This window comes from Ictidomys tridecemlineatus, chromosome 5 (assembly GCF_052094955.1).
Source record: "Ictidomys tridecemlineatus isolate mIctTri1 chromosome 5, mIctTri1.hap1, whole genome shotgun sequence".
In the NCBI taxonomy this organism is placed as follows: domain Eukaryota; kingdom Metazoa; phylum Chordata; class Mammalia; order Rodentia; family Sciuridae; genus Ictidomys; species Ictidomys tridecemlineatus.
The window spans coordinates 161,677,641-161,695,352 of NC_135481.1; the positions used below are offsets into that span (position 1 = coordinate 161,677,641).

The 17,712-nt window shown below is 33.1% G+C and overlaps 1 protein-coding gene across 8 annotated transcripts in view; it reads right to left on the minus strand.

The window, feature by feature from the left end:
- Window positions 1–17,712, minus strand: part of Macrod2 (mono-ADP ribosylhydrolase 2) — a 1,956,002-nt gene that overhangs the window by 772,402 nt on the left and 1,165,888 nt on the right. For all 8 annotated transcript variants that reach the window (XM_078051387.1, XM_078051384.1, XM_040275965.2 and 5 more), the window contains one exon: window positions 11,990–12,111. In XM_078051387.1, the coding sequence (XP_077907513.1) occupies window positions 11,990–12,111 (122 nt within the window). The remainder of the gene's footprint in view (window positions 1–11,989; window positions 12,112–17,712) is intronic.

Sequence of the window (17,712 nt, forward strand, 5' to 3'; positions counted from 1 at the left end):
GTTGTTTATAAGAATATCACAGGAATGATGTAGTCCTCTTTCTTAATCCATCACACCAAGAGGTTCATGATGTCTATATATGTGAATCTTGGTCACTTGGGTAAAATGTTGTCTGCTGGGTTTCTGCAACTATAAAGTTGTATCTTCCCCCTTTGTACATAATATGTCTTGAGGGATACAATCTTGCTGATGGAAGGAAAAATATAGTTTGTCTTCTTATATGAAAGATTGACCTGATAAAGAAATGGCTCTAATTTAAGCTACAGAACGGGTCATCTATTTCTTTCTCATGCTGCTAACCACATTTTCATTTGAGACCTTTCTCTCCAGAGTATCCAAACATCACAAAAAAAATTTAAAGCATTTCATAGATTTAGCTATTCCCTTTTTACTGGAGCAATAGTCTCAGAAATCTAATTTTTGCATAAAAACATAAGCCTGAGTAACTATTTCTAAATTTTCATTGTTTTGGGGGACTTTATTTAGTAGTTAACTGTACTCAATCCTCTAGAGAGCTTTCTGATTGATTCATCAGATTGCCCAATAAAACATGATTTTCAGAAATAGCCAGTATGCTTTCTTTACAGGACTAAAACATAGTCATCTGTCTTTAAGAAGGGTTGTGCTATTACCATTTCATAGAACTGCCATTTTCTGAATCTATACTTAACTCATTATCTTAGCTTTTTAAAGATTTGGTAGTCAAAGAAATATACAATGATAATAAGATGATTTTCCAGGAATGCAATAGCAATAAAAATCGTCAAATATAGAAATTTTGTGGAATTTTCTAGTCATAAAAATGATAACTACTACCAGTAGAATGTTAACTCCACAAGGGCAGATATATCCCAGGTACTTTTTAATAGTGACTGTAACCTAGCAGTTTTCTAGATATACATGTTATATAAATTATCATTAATAAATGTTAATTTATCATCCATTGCACAATTTATAAATATTACTTCATTTAGCTTCATGAAAATCCTAGGAAGCACATATTATTATCACTTATCATTCTCTTTTTATATTTATCATATAAATTTATTTTGTTCTAGAAAAAATCAACCATGAAAAAATAGAATATAGTATAATGTGCATCCATACAATCACTGTATTACTCAGCTTAGGATGCCATAACATAAAGACCTAGACCAAATGACTTCAACAACAGGAATTTATTATTTCTTAAAATTCTGAAAGTTGGGAGATTTGTGATCAAGGTTCTGGGATATATGGTTCCCTCTTGAGAACTCTCTTCCTTACTTTCAGATGTATATATTTTTTTTAGATATATCCTCACAGGGTAGAGATGCAATGAAAAGAAACAAGTTATCTGATATTTCTTCATAGAAGAAAAACTCCACATGAGGGCCTCACCCATATCAACTCCCCTAAACCTAATCATCTTCCAAATACAATTATGAGGTCTAAGTACCATCTCTAAATAGCACCCCATTGGTGGATAGGGTGCAAATATATGAATATTTGAGGGGACAAAATTAAGTTCACAGCAACTGCCCATTCATTACTTAGTTATAATAATTTACTAATATTTGCCACCCCATACACAAAAAGTGCAATGTGTCTGTGGTATTATTTGAAAACTTTCAATTCTTCCTTAGAAGAAAAGAAAAATGGAATGTATGTATCTGTGTGTATATATATATATATATATATGAATGAATGAAACTCATTGAGCTGCTAGCCACGTGCACTTATCCCTATGTCTTTCCAATACAGCAAATATATCCCAAAGTATCCCAGGTACTGTCTGCCATGCTCCCTTCTCAAATTGTAACTCAGGTCCTCATAACCACATGGTTGAAAACTAAAATTATAGACAGAGATACAGAGGGCATGTTACCACAATGTCACCAACAATGAGTTGGTGATTCTTCCATTCATTGGTTGACTAGCCTAAATGCATTAACCTGACTCTCTTTTCCCCCAGCTTCATTCCCCTTAATTCAATAAACTATGTGAGTCATGACTCTTAATTTGGTCTATAAGCTTTTGTATCATGTATCCTGTGGGATCACTTACTTGATAAGATTCTTGAAGAAAGGAAAGTTTCAGAACACTATCTCAGGAGAGTGTTAAATAGAGCACTAAGTAAATAATCTCTATACTCTCAATAAAGTACTCAGTTATATGGGCTAAAATGAAGTAAGTCCATAATTATAAATACAATACTATCCCACTTCCTTGACACACCAAGAAAAGCAAATATTTCACCCTTCATACACTTTAAAAGTGTGTATATTTGTGTATATATCTTACAAAGATTGCTAAATTGTGGCTTGAAACCAAACTGTGACACGTTTTTCATTAGAAAATAAAATCCTCTTTGCAACTCTATTGAATTGTTCATAAACAAGTCAAGAGAGCTTTTTGGCCACTGACAGATTTATTTTTATTTTTAAAATTTTATTGGTTTTATTTGTTTTTGCTCCTTTGGTCTCCCAGTTCAACAGCTTACAAATGGCTTAGATTCTATACATTGAAATTGCTCTCCCAAAGAAATAAATCTGAACATTTGCAAGAAAAAAAGTACAATTTAAAGCCATTGCCTTTGCTCTAAACTATCAACCCTCTAGATATATGCCAAAATTGCTCAGTTGTTCAAACCTAATGGCAGGCTGGGGACTCTGTGGTCCGTGTTTTGAATTGACTATTTCCTCATGATACAGTGATCTAATAACTGTTGCTCAGGTCAGGAGAAAATAAAGCACTCAATATGAGAGCTTGCATAGCAAATTGGTTTACTGTATCTATACAAATTTTACTATAATATACTTTCTTTGACAGTGTTTTGGGCCAGTATTTCCTCTGGAAGACACTGTTGTAGAAACCAGTGATGATTTTCCTAGGAAATGTTCCCTATCCTGATAAAAGAACTGAAAATAGATCATGTTGACAAATCCAACCAAATTGAGATGCTTTATATTTTCATGTTAAACATAGTTTTTCTTGTCTTTGCTAGTATCCCAGACTTGTATTTACAGAATGTACAAGTGGCCAAAAATAATTTTTTCCAAGTATAGATGAAACAAAAAGGTTCAGACACTCAGAAAGAATGGATCATAATTATATTGTGAAATTTTTAGAAAATATAAGGTAATGTATTTCCCAGCACATTAAAGGAAGACATGAATTGAAAGAATCCTTGTACTACAATGAAATAAAAGATGACCTTCAAACCAAATTGTTCATCTTTAATATGTGTCTTCTGATTAAAAAAAGGTTTTTATATATATTCAAACTTCGGTGGCTAAATTTTTGCAAATTGCATGATGAATTCAAGTTTAATATTATGAGATATTGAAAAAACTCAAGCAAAGGGACACAATATTGTGATATTATTTCTCTATCACCTGAGCATCATATTCACTTTTATATCTCCATGCATTCTATAGGCTATACACTATTTTGTCAACTTTCATCCTTATGACATCTACATCACAATACACTTAAATCAAAGAAACAGAGAATTTGATGTCTGAGTTCAAGAATAAAATTTAAAAGTGGCCATCTGTGTTTAGCATATTGAATAGTTTTGTCCCATTAGCAACAAAACTTAAATCATTCTCAATTTTACCAGGCCCAACCCTCCCTTTTCATAAAAACTGTTTTGTAAAGCAACTTATTATGATGAACGTATAACTCTAAATGGTAAAACTCGCCTACACGCATAAAACAGAACCACATCTTTTCAGAACTGTGTTCCAGTACATGCCCACTCATAGCATCCTCCAGCAAACACCTTTAACACCACTCGCAGAGAGCCCTGGGGACTTTGTCTCAGTTTGACCAAGGTGCAGACAAAAAATGTTTGGGAGTTACAGTCCTTAACCAATGGATGGAACTGGAAACTAACAGCCCATGTTTCCTCCTCTCCCATGTCAACTCCTAGGAATGTCTATATGATCTCCAGAGTTCTTGGCAGGAATAAGCCTTAGCTGTCCAAAGATGGCAACCTGTTCAATATCAATACATACCCCTTCTTGACAGCCTTTCCTTACTTTCTCAGTCCTCCCAACCCCCCGCCCCACTGCCAATCTTCTGCAAGTGCTTCGTGTTTCTATCTTCTGAATAAAAATACACAAAAATCATTAGCTTCCAGGGGAAAGCCAAATTAAGATAACATGTCAAGGTTTAAAAATCAATCTAGTGCTACAGTGTAATATGAAAGAGATATTAAAAGGAAAGTGATTGTAGTAAAATTCTGTTTTCTACATGTCAAGATTCAGGTATGGCTACAATAGCACATGTAACATGCAATCAGGCATCTGCTTTTCTACATTGATTCACCAAGAAAAGAACACCTACAAATGCAGATTCCAATAGATGGGGTGCATTTGTGACTCAGTCACCACAGGTGGCCCAGCCACCAATGACATGATCTCCTCTTGGGAAGGTTCTAAGTGAACCAAGTATAAGTTTACCTTAATTTTCTTGGTAGTTCACTATATACTAAGGGAGAAAAAAGCCTTTGTTTGGATGTATCCTGTTGTTTAAGAATGGATTTTTACTTATGTGTCTTCCAGCAAAACAGTAAAACGCTGTGTGGGATGAGGGACAGCTTTCAATGTGCTTGGCCAGCCCACATATTGCAGCATCCCTGTCCCTGCTCACAACATTCTAGTGACACCCCCCTGTTGCCATTTCCCAAAACCACCCTCACAGACTGCTCCCTAGAGAGCAGTAGTACTACTTCCCCAGCCCCACCCAAGAACCACTCGTTGATAAAACACATAACTAGACAGGACTAAGGAAAAGCGCAGTGGCTAAAACCCCTGGATTTAGATTGTCTCAGTTTAAACCCATCCCCACTTTTTGCTTGATAGAAGACTTTGAGTAATTTCTTTATCATCCTCTGGCTCATATTCCTTGTCTGTATAGTAGAAAAAAAACTACCCTTTCTAACTTAGTATTTTGAGGATTAAATGAGTAAAGCATAGTAGCTGGCACAAAGTGAGAGTTCAGAAGTTTTCACTAGCCTTATTATTCTATTTCATGGTTAAATGATCTCCTCCAACTTAAATCATCCTTCTGGTATGTCTATCAGAAGATATGAGTTGTACAGTATCTGTAAATACAGGTTTGGGTGGATGACTATCTGTTTCTCAGACATAATGTGTACATTTGTCATTATTTCATGCTTTCCCTCTTCTTTCTTAATGATGACTGGATTGGTCACTTGTTGTTTCAAGTAATAATAACCTGATGAGAGTATTATTGCAAATGGATTCTCTACCCCTATGCCCAGTTAGAAATCTTAGAAAGGGTGTGCACAGGAAAGAAAAGGGAGGAGAAAAAGGTCTTGATTTAGTCTTCCCTTCCCACTTTGGCTAAGTTAAAGAAATAGAGGCAGCTAGCTAGATCATTTGAATAACAAATAGGATGAGATATATAGGAATGTACTGTGGTAAGCTGTAAAGTCCGAATGTGAAAATGCTTTTGTTCTTGTTATTTATTCATAGTATCATTAGTCACAGAGTCCTTATAAACTTAACTAAGAAAGACACTGAGACATGGTATCATCCTTTATAAATCAGACAGTGGAGAGCCAAGACTAGATGTTGCCTAAATAGAAAGTAGAAAAGATCAAACCCATGGCTCTACAAAAAAGGGTTCTTTGAGATAAAGAACTAGCTGAGAAATGGTGACGTCAAGTTAGGCAGATGAACAGAGGTACCAAATTAAAGGGTCAGCTTTTTAAGGTTGCAGAAGTCTTCCTGAATAGAGAACTGCATTGATTGATGCAGCCTGTAATGGAAACTTGGATAATGAAATAAAACCAACATTTAAGTATTTCAGGCTGAGAACTCATTGCCATGGCAACCTTCTCTGAAGAGAACTTGTATAAGAAAATAAGATTCACTTGACTACATCTTAAAATGAAAACCTACGCTGTAGTAAAACAAATGCAGAATTCCAAAATCTCCATTGTCACAATGCCTAGAGGTAGCACTGAAGTTGTAGGTCTATTGTCTTCTGCATTATAAGCTATTCCTTCCCAAAATCTATGACTCGTGGCGAGAGTATCACTTAGCTTTGAGAGATTTCTATTGACACTGGATTGTTTCAAACAGTAAAAATTTACAATATTTTCCCATTCATAAGTCATCTTGCATCATAATCATGGAAATTATAGTAATGTACATGATTTAAACATACAAATTTTAGCTTGCCCATAATCACATAAAACCTCTAAATTTATAAATTCATTAATGGGAAAATAAATTTTAACCGAAGTAAAATCTGACTTATGTTCAGATTATGATCATTTATTTAACAAAACATCTATTTTCTTATTATATGTTGTCAAAAAATGTCAAACTTGGTATATTTGGTATATTTTATCAATACAGGAGTTTTCTTAAATGTCTAATATTATTGACAAATATGAGTTTATACCTTCTACCTAATACTGAAAGAAGAAACTACTGAGATCCTTTTGAAATATCACAGATCAGGCTCCTAGAAACGAACCTCATGTTAGAATTTACCATAAAGGAATTTAAGACAAGATTGTAAAGAAAAGAAATCGAGTGTAGGAATAACTTATAAAAATTCACATAAACTATTATCTATGCTTAAACAGAATAAAGAGAGGATGATGTATAAGATACTATCTACTTCAGAGATACAGTATTGGATAGAATATTGCTGATTTTCATCAACTAGCCCCTGCTCCTTAGGAATTTTTCTTTCTTGTTTTTCCTACTATACTTTCCCCTAAGGTTTCACCAAGATTTTCATCAACATACTGGGAAAACTGCCATAATCAAAATGGCTTCACTAACAAAAAATGAATAAATAAGCTGGATGGTAAGGCATATTATATACAATTTCCTGATAGTAACTCAGCTGGAAACTTAATGTTACACTAAGGCTACCACAGTCTTATACAAAAAAATACTTCTGCGTGAACCTCTGCCTAGCAACTCTGTTCAACCTTCGACTGGCTCTAGCCTTGTTATTAATCATCATGGTCAAGGATAATTGATTCAAAATATTTTATGTAATCCTTCTGATTTTGCTCTTAAAAACTTCGACTTGTTCAAACCTCCTTGAATATGCTCATGGTTTACTATGGTACAGATATTTCCACTGCAATGCTAACCTACTTCCAAATACAGTTCATTAATCTTTAGAAAATCTCTCTCTGACTGCTGTTTAGGTTGACAATACACCATTTTCAATTAGATGGTTTAGGTCTTAGGTATTACATAGTCACGGGGATATTGTATATTATCTGCAGTTTAGCTTTTTAAGGTCACACTGTTTTTCCAAAAATCAAAATATTATAGATGCCTGCCTATTGCTTTCTTGGGTCACATATGTTAAAATACTGTGATTCTAAGACATCTTTTTTGTTACTGTTATTTTCTTTTCTTTTTCATATCTACCTCTCTCTCCCAAGGTTTTACAGAGAAAAATCTAAACCCTTTTTGATTTTCCTTTAACACTTCTTTTCCTATTCCAGTGTCCAGTACATTTAACTTTTATTTAGCATCCTCATGGTGCCTTATATTTTACCAATATTGTAATCAACAGTCTCAACCAATATTGATTTTGTATTTACAAAAATTAATTTGCATATATTTGAATTTTGTCCAAAGGAAACTTAAAGTTGAAGAAAAGTAGCTGAATTATATTTATAGTTAAGTTTAAAAGAATAAGAAACCCACTAACTAGGTATAGAAAGCATGAAAAAATGGACAGGATTTTTTTAAAACCCTTTATGGTAAGAATAGAAGGAGATTTGTGGTTAAAATTCTCAGTTTAAATATTTCCTGAAATTAATAAAGTTGTAGTAAAATAATAATTCATAAAAAAGAAATGCTAGTATAAAATGAGTCATTAGATTTATTAATTTCTTAAGTGCCTAAAGCAAACATATGGGTGTGTATATTGAAAATGACCCTCACAAAGACTGGATCTCTATTCAGAGATTAAAAGGTAGGCAAAATTTCTCCCCTAAATTAATAGAATAGTATTTTTTCATAGTCAAACATTTTATCCATAGCATATCCAACATCCAAATCACTACCTTATTTCTAGATGATTATGTGCACACATAACATTTCCTTCTCTTTGTTTAAAAATAAAACCCTTTTGGAAAACCTGGGAGGTAAGTGTTATTTATTTATACCACACTCCGTATTCTGTTTCTCTCAACTCCCTTCCAATTCTCCTCCTCCTCTCCCAGTCCCAGGTGCTCAGTACTTTCATCATCCTCTAAATTATCCTGCCAAAGTAAAAAGTAATTTGATAAATTCCTTCATATTAAGGTATTAGGAAATTAATTATCTACTGATCTCATGAGTATTTGCATTTTAAAGGAGAACGGCAGAGAAAGAACAAAGCCTGACCATCATAAATTACTCATTAATTATGAAATTTCAGGCAACTGTGGGAAGATATTTAAAAGTGATACAAGAACTACAGAATAGTCTCAAATCATACAGGGATGTCGACATGATGGGTTTGTTTGAAGACAACCATTATGTCCTGCATGTTTTAGAAGACATCTAATAATGTCCCGATACACAGTGGTCTCATTAGTATTTATTAAATAAATAAAAATCAGATTATTCATTTACCTCTAGCAAAAATGTGAAAAATATTTTCCTTTGGTGAAATTAGAGTAAAAGTAGATACTTTAGATCTTTCTGCTGTGTTCCTAAAACCTTTGGTTTAACTTCAGCAGAAAAACGGTGTCAATCAAATATTCAATTTATTCCTGAACATATCTCTGGCCCCTTATATGTAGGCAGGACTACATGAATAGCTCTGGCCAATAAAATGGAAGCATAAATGATATAGGTCATTTCTACCCCAAGACAGAAAAATAATTGCAAATTTTATGTTCTTCGACTAAGGAGGTTATGAGTTGCAGATATTATACATATGAGATGAAACACTATTCATAAGTCTGACATTCTGAGGTTAGTTGTAGCTGCAGCACATGCTAAGTGATTCGAAGCACTCAAGTAACATAACCTCATTATGAAATTTCCCATACTGCCTTATAACTGCTTCCCTATATATGTGCTATCCTGATTTAACTATTTGCTCAATATTCATTTTTATGGCTTTTCTTCCAAACAACATGTAGTGGAGAAACCATAATATGAAAGAACTTTTAAAAGTTAAAAAATTAGAGTATAAATTTAAAACAGCTATAGTTGGTGATGCAAGAATATAATTTAATCAATGCATATACTGAACAGCATAAAACCCATGTTGTCTGTTATTGTAAATGGAGAAGTGAGCTGGTAATATAAACAATTACATTTTTAAGGATTATGAATAAAATGATATTAAGAATGTAAATAATAGCTTAAATAAATATAATATCCTAATCAAAAACTATTCTTTATTATAATTTATTCTAGTTTATAAACATCAAGAAATAGCATGATAAGTATCAAGGATTCTGGTGTTCAGAATATATATGTAAGCAAGAATAATACCTATCTTCTAAATTGCCAATCATAAAGTATAAAAACAACTTCTACTAAAAGTTACATAGTCAAAAACTACAGTTGGGGGAGAATACATTTCTCCAGTTAACTTAAATTCATTTTCTCAGTTGATCCTCATAATAACCTCCTGAGTTTGACAGGTCTGAGATAACAGTAATTTGCTGATTTGTTATATCTAGCAACTGATGCTACAAAACTTTGACTTTATTTGTCTGTTGTCACACAGTGCTAACTGGTAGAATGAATACTAAAGCCCCTTTGGTAAAGGGTTTCTGAGAAACTTTGACATTAATAAACAAACTCTAGTTTATTGTCGTGAGTCTGCCATTACAAGCCTGAACATGTGTCCAGTCATAATCCCATTTCTAAAAACTTTCCTTTTCCCCCAAATAATCAGAATTTGAGGACATTAGCATTCTTTTTTTAATGATAGACCAAAACATAGCATAAAGACACTCTCATCTAACCCTTCAAAAGAAGAAGAAAGGATGAACAAACTTTATAAGAAAAAGGGTCAAGATATTTGTTGGCAATTCCAGCCAACCACTCAAAAACGTAGTCTTTATTTTAGCTGGACATTTCATTTCATATTTTACTGATATATTTTACTCCGTTTTAATTACTAATACTAGAATAAACTCAGTTCAGGATCACCTGAAAATTTTAGTTAAGTAACATGTTAAGTAATCTTAATTAACTAGATAATTACTTAACAAGTTAAGTAATCTTTCAAAATCTTCATCTAAGATATTAGGGTAGGCTGATTCCAATTCAGAATAAATAACTTATTGCATCAGCCCAACCTAGGTCCTTTTGATAAATTAATTTAGTCCATAATACTTATTCCACTTCCAATGGTAGCAAGTAGCACAGTGACAGATATGATTGTTTTAACATTATTATAGTTAAGAATGTCTTTCCCCCATTTAAAGAGTGAGTACTATTTTTATACTCTTTCTAGTGGGCTTTTTGCCTCTTATTTTTTTTTTCTTGGCTTTTAAAAGCATATCATTAGAGAAGCCAGTGAATTCATTAAACAAATTCTCTTCAGGTCTCAAAATCCCTCCCTCCCTGGTTGGAAACTTCTATACATGTCCATTTTCCAAGCACTTCTGCCCCTTGCCTTTTAAAATCAATATGCCATATTGACAAATTTTTAATTATTCCCTGAATGTGCGCACCTGTTTCGATTTTCCTTACTTTCCTATAGAGAACAAAATTAGCCAACCGGCTTCCTAGTTTACTTTGCTCCATTCTCTTTGAACTTCAGCTTTCTCCTCTGAGACAGAATAGGTTCTTATATATCGATTCATTTGCAAACAGAAAATTTAAAAAATCAAAGGGTAAAATAAAATATTCAGCTCTGTAATTATGCAAAGATTAAAAGGGCTATAAAATTGGCTTATAAAAAGTTTTCTCATTTCAAGCAAATTCACCAATGTTGCACTGAAAAAGGCACTTTATAATTATAGTCATACACAAAAGTACAGCAACCATTCAGGGTTATTTCAATATGTGTAATTCTTAATTTTTTCCCTTGCAAATAGTAAAATCATGATTTGTGTGCAATCCCAAGCAATGCTGATCAGTTCAGCCTGCTACAAAGTCAAGTGTTTAACCCCACAATTTCAATAAGGTTACGACATATGTTTGGGAAAAAACCCAAGGGATTCTGGCCAAGTTAACTTATTATTGGTTATTTACAATCTAGTATTCTCATAGTTTCATTTTCCTGATGTAATTGAGATGTAATAGAGGTAGGACATGCTGTAAAAGAAAAACAGGTGGATAAACACCTCCAAATCCATCTAGAAGAGAATTCCTTTCATCTTATCCCACTGTTAAGGGAATAGATTAGAGCCACATTTTCTGAATGTTCTGTCTAAAATGATAAAATTTAGAAGGCATGTGGGACACTCAGCTACAATGTATTAGTTCATGATGACTAAAATGAATCTAAAAGATTCATAAACAACTTTCAGATAAAAATACAGAGTAAATTTCTGCAAATGAGTCATTTCTAAAGCAATGCAGTTATACACAAGCTTGTGTACTCAAACATGTAGGTAAAGATTAAACTCATCTTTAAACACGCATATGCACACTTCCAATATGTAAGAAATGTGTAGTACAATAATACTCAGCACTTTCTAATTTCCTTCTTTAAAACTATTGGCCACTAGCATCCCTTGTACTTTATTCAAAAGAAAATAAATGGCAAAATGAAGAGAAAACAATAAACAAGATGACTCTAGGTGGGGAGTTCTATAGTTTCAAATTCTAAAACATCATAAATAATTTAGCAAATTTTTAGGGGATACCAACATGTAGAGTCATGATAACTAAAAAGAATATATAATTTAGCTGCAATCCTTAAATTTAATCTTCAGAATTTTGGAAATGGTTTCCTACCTCTTCTTAGACAAGATTGATTTCCAAAACATAAAGGCTGAAAAAGAATAAGAAATGAGGAATATAAAAGTACTTACAACTGATCGGAGGTTATTTTCTTTCACCAGCTTCAGAGATGATTTATAGCAATTTGCAAGGTCTTCCTTGTGGGAACCATTAATATGACCTCTGGCTATTGGCCCTACGGTATGGATGACATCTGTAAATGCAAAAGGAAAGAGAAATAGGATAAGGAAGGCATTTTTTACTTTTCAAATAATTGGTGCTTTATTTATTTTAGGTATTTGTGTTGGAGCCTGGAGACAGACAAGCTAAGAAATATTGATGATGTAAATGCTTCTTTGGTAAAAGATTTTAGTACAACCTCCTTTAAACTAGGCAATTTCCCAGGAAAGTGATAATTGTGAAAAGGAATTTCCTACCAGTGAATTGTTCCATCATTATTGGTCAGATGCAAGTGAGACAGATTACAGTATAAGATGTACATAATTGGTACCCTGGCAAAAGATAAATCCTTGGTGGGAAATAAACTGAGAAATAATTGCCCACAAAATGAGCAACTGAATTGACATGGGAAGAAAGAGCCAGTGCTAGCCATAACTTTCCTTGTAAATAAGACAAGTTCAGGCATTGCACATAATAAAGAAAATCAATTTTCTTTAAAAAATACCAAGAGAATTTATATCATAATAATTGTTAAAAGAATAATTTCAAAATATTCTTTTCAGTTTTAAAGTGGAAACTATCAATCCCCACATACATGAGGTATGATAGGAATAACAGAGCATATACACTTGAATAGGCTGTTAGTCACTTATTTTTAATATATTAAAATTATCACAAAGGAATATATATATTTTAAATCTCTATTTACATAATAAAAGACAAAATTTGACTTTTCTTTTACATATAAAACCCAACGATTGTGCTATTCTTTTGATCTCTACACATGCATAAAGTTTTGGGAGGAAGTTGATGCTGGGATTGTAACCAGAACCTCACATATGCTAGGCATATACTCTACCACTCAATTCTCATATAAAATTTTAAATTTAGGAGTATAACAGAATAGGAACACCTTCATATGTAAAGTAAAAACAGATTAAAAGAAAATAATCCCAAATTTTATTTATTTTTATTTTTCTTAAAGAGAGAGTGAGAGAGAGGGAGAGAGAGAGAGAGAATTTTTAATATTTATTTTTTAGTTATCGGCGGACACAACATCTTTGTATGTGGTGCTGAGGATAGAACCCGGGCCGCACGCATGCCAGGCGAGCGTGCTACCACTTGAGCCACATCCCCAGCTCAAAAATCCCAAATTTTAATTCAAATTTCTTAAAATACCTTATAACTTTTGCTTCTTGGTCTTATATGCAAATTGGATAATTAGATCATTTTATTAACGTAAACCACAACTAATCAAGTTTGAACAAATGGTAAGTTTCAATCTATAGTCTTTGAACATTATAGTGAAGTTAAATAATTTGCTTTGATTTATTTGTACTACTTAATTTCACCAAAGGACAATAATAAGAGTACATTATAAAAAGAAGAATATGGCAGAGTTTAAATTCAAATGAAATTTAATAGCAACATATAAATCACAAAAGGGAAAAAAATATTGTTGGTTACCTGCTAAATGTTGAGACTATTATTTGATATGTGAGAAAAAAAACCAAAGAATTGGTTTAAATATATTTAAACTCTTACTGACAATATTAAAGATCATGTTGTGTGATCAATGAAGGTAGAGAAACTTTACTACTAATTTTGTGCAGATGTGATTTCACAGGTAAGCTTGGTTCATTGTAGTGAGAACTGGTACAACATAGAAATGGAAGATAAAGGGAAATTAGGTTGAATTTAACATAATATATTATACAGTGATATTCTTTATCATAAAAGTAAGAGTTACATATATTCAAGCAATACTAGCTCTGTACCCTAAATAATGGATTTTCATAAGAATTATGATTTAGTTTCTGTCTTTTAAAGAACACTAGAACACATGAAGAAAGGAACTTGTGCTTAGATTCCTTCATTACTCCTTGTGACTACTTGTTGTTTGTACCTAGGTATGATATTCCAAATCCCCTAATGCATACAAATGAGGAAAAAGACAGAGAGGAACAACATAGAATTCTATCAGGCAGAATTTCCCAAGTGAATGCAGTGAGACATGAGTTTAAAAGTCATTTAAATTGGGGAATCATTGGTTGACTTGATTCAAACCAGTTAACACACTGTAGGCCTTCTCTCAGCATTTACTACATGCTAAAGAGTTGTGAATCCTCAGGAGGATTTGACTGTTGAAACTGTTTTGCAGAATCTATCATAAGACTAAGTTTCTACAAATTAACATTTGGGAAATGTTGTTCCAGGGCCATTTTAGCACCCTCAAACTCTCTGCTGAAGTTGAAGTCTATGTACTTTTATTTTCCTCCTTTGCCACTGCTTTTCTATATCAAATACTTAATATATAAAGAAGCAAGAGGAGATGGCCATGGCCCGCCTATTTTGAGGATGAGAAGATCAAGAATAAGTGCCTCTTATCTGTAGTTATAAAAGATGTGTCCACTTGAGCTTAGTAAAGAGAAGGCTTGGAAGCATTAATGGGAAGGAGGGCAGTGGAGAGGAACTGGTAAGAGCAGAAACTAGTGACATAATAAAAACCCTTTCCTTTGCTTTCCCTTAGCTATTGTTGTCTACATACTTTAAATGGAATTTCTGAAAAAATTATTCCCTGTGTTTCTTTAGTTCTCTCTTCCATTTAAAGGTCTAAGGACAAACAGCCAATAAATGAGCTTCCTCAAAATCAAAATATTGATCTCTATGTTTTATGCTTTATATTAAAAGTAGAGTGTCCAAGATCAACTGTTATTATTGACCAATGTGATGACCTCTCAGATGCACAAAGCTGGAGGTGAATCAATATGAGGCTTGAAAGGAAATTTCTTTCATTATTTTAATTGTTCATAATGCTTGTAAGTAACTGCTTCGCAGAGTTCTTCTTTTTCTGTGGTAAAATTTGGTCAAGAGCACTTCCTGCTTATTCCAGCTCTAGCTCTAAGTTATCAGTTGCCCAGATGAAGCCATTGTTTTACTGTTCCCTGGTTTGGTTTCCTTGTATGTAAATCAATGCAGTAGCTGAGATGATCCTATCTTCGCTTCTGTGTTGTGTGGCATCATTAACATTTAACCTTATAATGGAGACAGATGGAGTACAGAATGATATTTAGGCAATTAAAAAAGAACTTGGACAGGATTAAGTGGCTCAATAATTTTTTTTTTATTTTAAGGATTGCTTTTTAATATCAAAAATATCATATATTAGTTTTTCACAGTAATAGTTTTAAAATCCATTGCTTGAGTACATTGGAGACAAACCGCTATTATCATTTCAATGATGCTTTCTATTAAACTTTATTAAACAGAATAGCATCTTTATGGTGGCCAGACATAAGTGAGATATATGCATGCAAAATCTAGGGGCAACACTTTATCTTACCCTTGAATTTGAATCTTTTGATCTAGATAAGAACAATGTGAATGGAAATTTTAAAGTCAATTCCTGGTTCATGAGAAAGTTCAAGAAATGGTAGCTATCAACATCCACAGAAGAAATAGAAGTAGATTCTAAGGGATCTTCATCACACAGCACAGTTACTGTCTCTTCTCTGTTGTGGAAAAAACACTAGACTACAAGTACCAAGATATGAATATAATTCAGAAGTCTCAGACTTGTCCCTAATGGGATATACGACCTTGGGCAAGTCACTCTCTTCTTTGAGTGTCAGTTTTCAAAACTAAAGGAGCTGAATAAGAATAATATTCTTTGCATTTCCCCAAAACAATTATTTCTGTATATGCCTATCAAGAATTGAACTATAGATTCTAAGTATTCATATCCATTCTTGTCCAGATAAATGAGTATCAATTATGGTTCAAGTTTCTCAAATATGAAACATGTTTATAGAATGAAGTGCAAACTTGCACTATTCTCAGAGAGTGATTTAACCACACCTACTAAGGGCACAATTGTAGAATTCTTTTATCTGATATTTCTAAGAATGAATCCCATGAATAATACATTTGCTGATATACAAAAGGGTATTTATACAGGTCATTCATAATAACATTGTGTGTGACAGACAAAGACTGGAAACAATCTATGTGTCCAGTCCTTGGGGATTATTTAAATAATAGTTGATTTATAAAATAAAATATTATTCTCTGCAAAAAAGGTCTTTTGTGTAGATATAAGAAGATAATCAAGAAACGTTACAAAGTAACAACAATTTTTAAAATGCCAACATGTATGTTAAGCATGCTACCATTGGTATAAAAATATGTCCACAGATATGAGACAGAATATATCTATTAGCTAGTACACTCATAAAACATCTTTAAAAGGATAAATATACAAGCTAATAATAGTGGTTGTGTATATTGAAGTGACAGAAATGAAAAGGATAGGAGAAAATACAGGTAAGAGACTCTTCCCTGTGTACTTGTAAAAATTTCTAATGTTCAAGTTATGTGCATGGGTTATCCATTCAAAATTAAAGGATCAAAACAAAGAGTACATGGCTTATTAAACCATATTCCTAGATGATATTTGCCATAATCCTATAATACAGGAAGACCTTTAATGCTCATTTCAAAGATAAGCTTACCTCACTGTAGTTTGGCTCATGTGTGAGACAATGCAAGAAGGTTTAGAGGAGAAAAGATTGGATTATGAAAACCTTAACAAAATCAGTGAATCAATCCCCTGATGGGATTAGCATGGCAGTGGCTGAAAGTGGGTAGGGTGTGGCTGGAGGAGGTAGGTCACTGGGGACCTGCCTTTAGGATATACATTTTTGTATCTGGCAAACGTAATCTCTCTCTCTGCTTCCTGTGATCATCATGTGAGTTGCTTCCCTCAGCCATATTATTCTGCCATGTTGTTTTGCCAAGGAATGGAGCCAGTTCTCTGAGGATTGATATCTCTGAAACCATAAGCCCCTAAATGAACTTTTCATCCTCTACAATTGTGCTGATCTTTTAGTCATAGTAGTGAAAAATCTGACTAAAACAATCACTATATAAACCCACTAAAAGAAAAAAATAGATTTAATTCCAAGAAATTTAAAAGAATGACACCATCAGGTATATCTTCTTTTATTTTGCTATTCTCAATATCTTGATATGAAAAAAAAATGTTTCCAGATAATGTAGGGTTTAAATGGTAGAAAAAGATCATTTTATTTCCTCCTACGCTAATATCTATCTTCAAAGTTTTACTCTACTTTTACATTGCAGTGTTATAAACTTTAAACTAGTAATGTAGGAGATGAATGTACTTCAAAAGTATCTCAAAAATCAAACAATTTTGAGTAATTGTCAAGAATTTTAAGAGAATACCCAGAGGACAGAATAGTGCACCCAAAGTCACAGAGCAATACCACAATAACAAACAACTCCCAAGGTGAAAGAAATGATGTACATTTGTATATATAAATTTTGGTATGCTTTTCATGAATCCCACTACTTTTTCTTCACATTTGTATATATGCAGATTCTGGTCAGCTATGGCTGGGCAATAAATTACTCAAAAACATGGTTTACATAGCAACCACCAATTTATTTATTTACTCTTTATGGTTTGGGAGTCAGAAATCCTGAAAGGGTTTAACTGAAAGGCTTTGGTTTAGGGTCTCTCCCTGTAGTTGTCGACAGTGGTGGTTAGCCAGCACTGGAACAGTGGGGAACTGGTGCAGCTAAGGGATGAATGGGCTTGTTTCTCCCCACATAG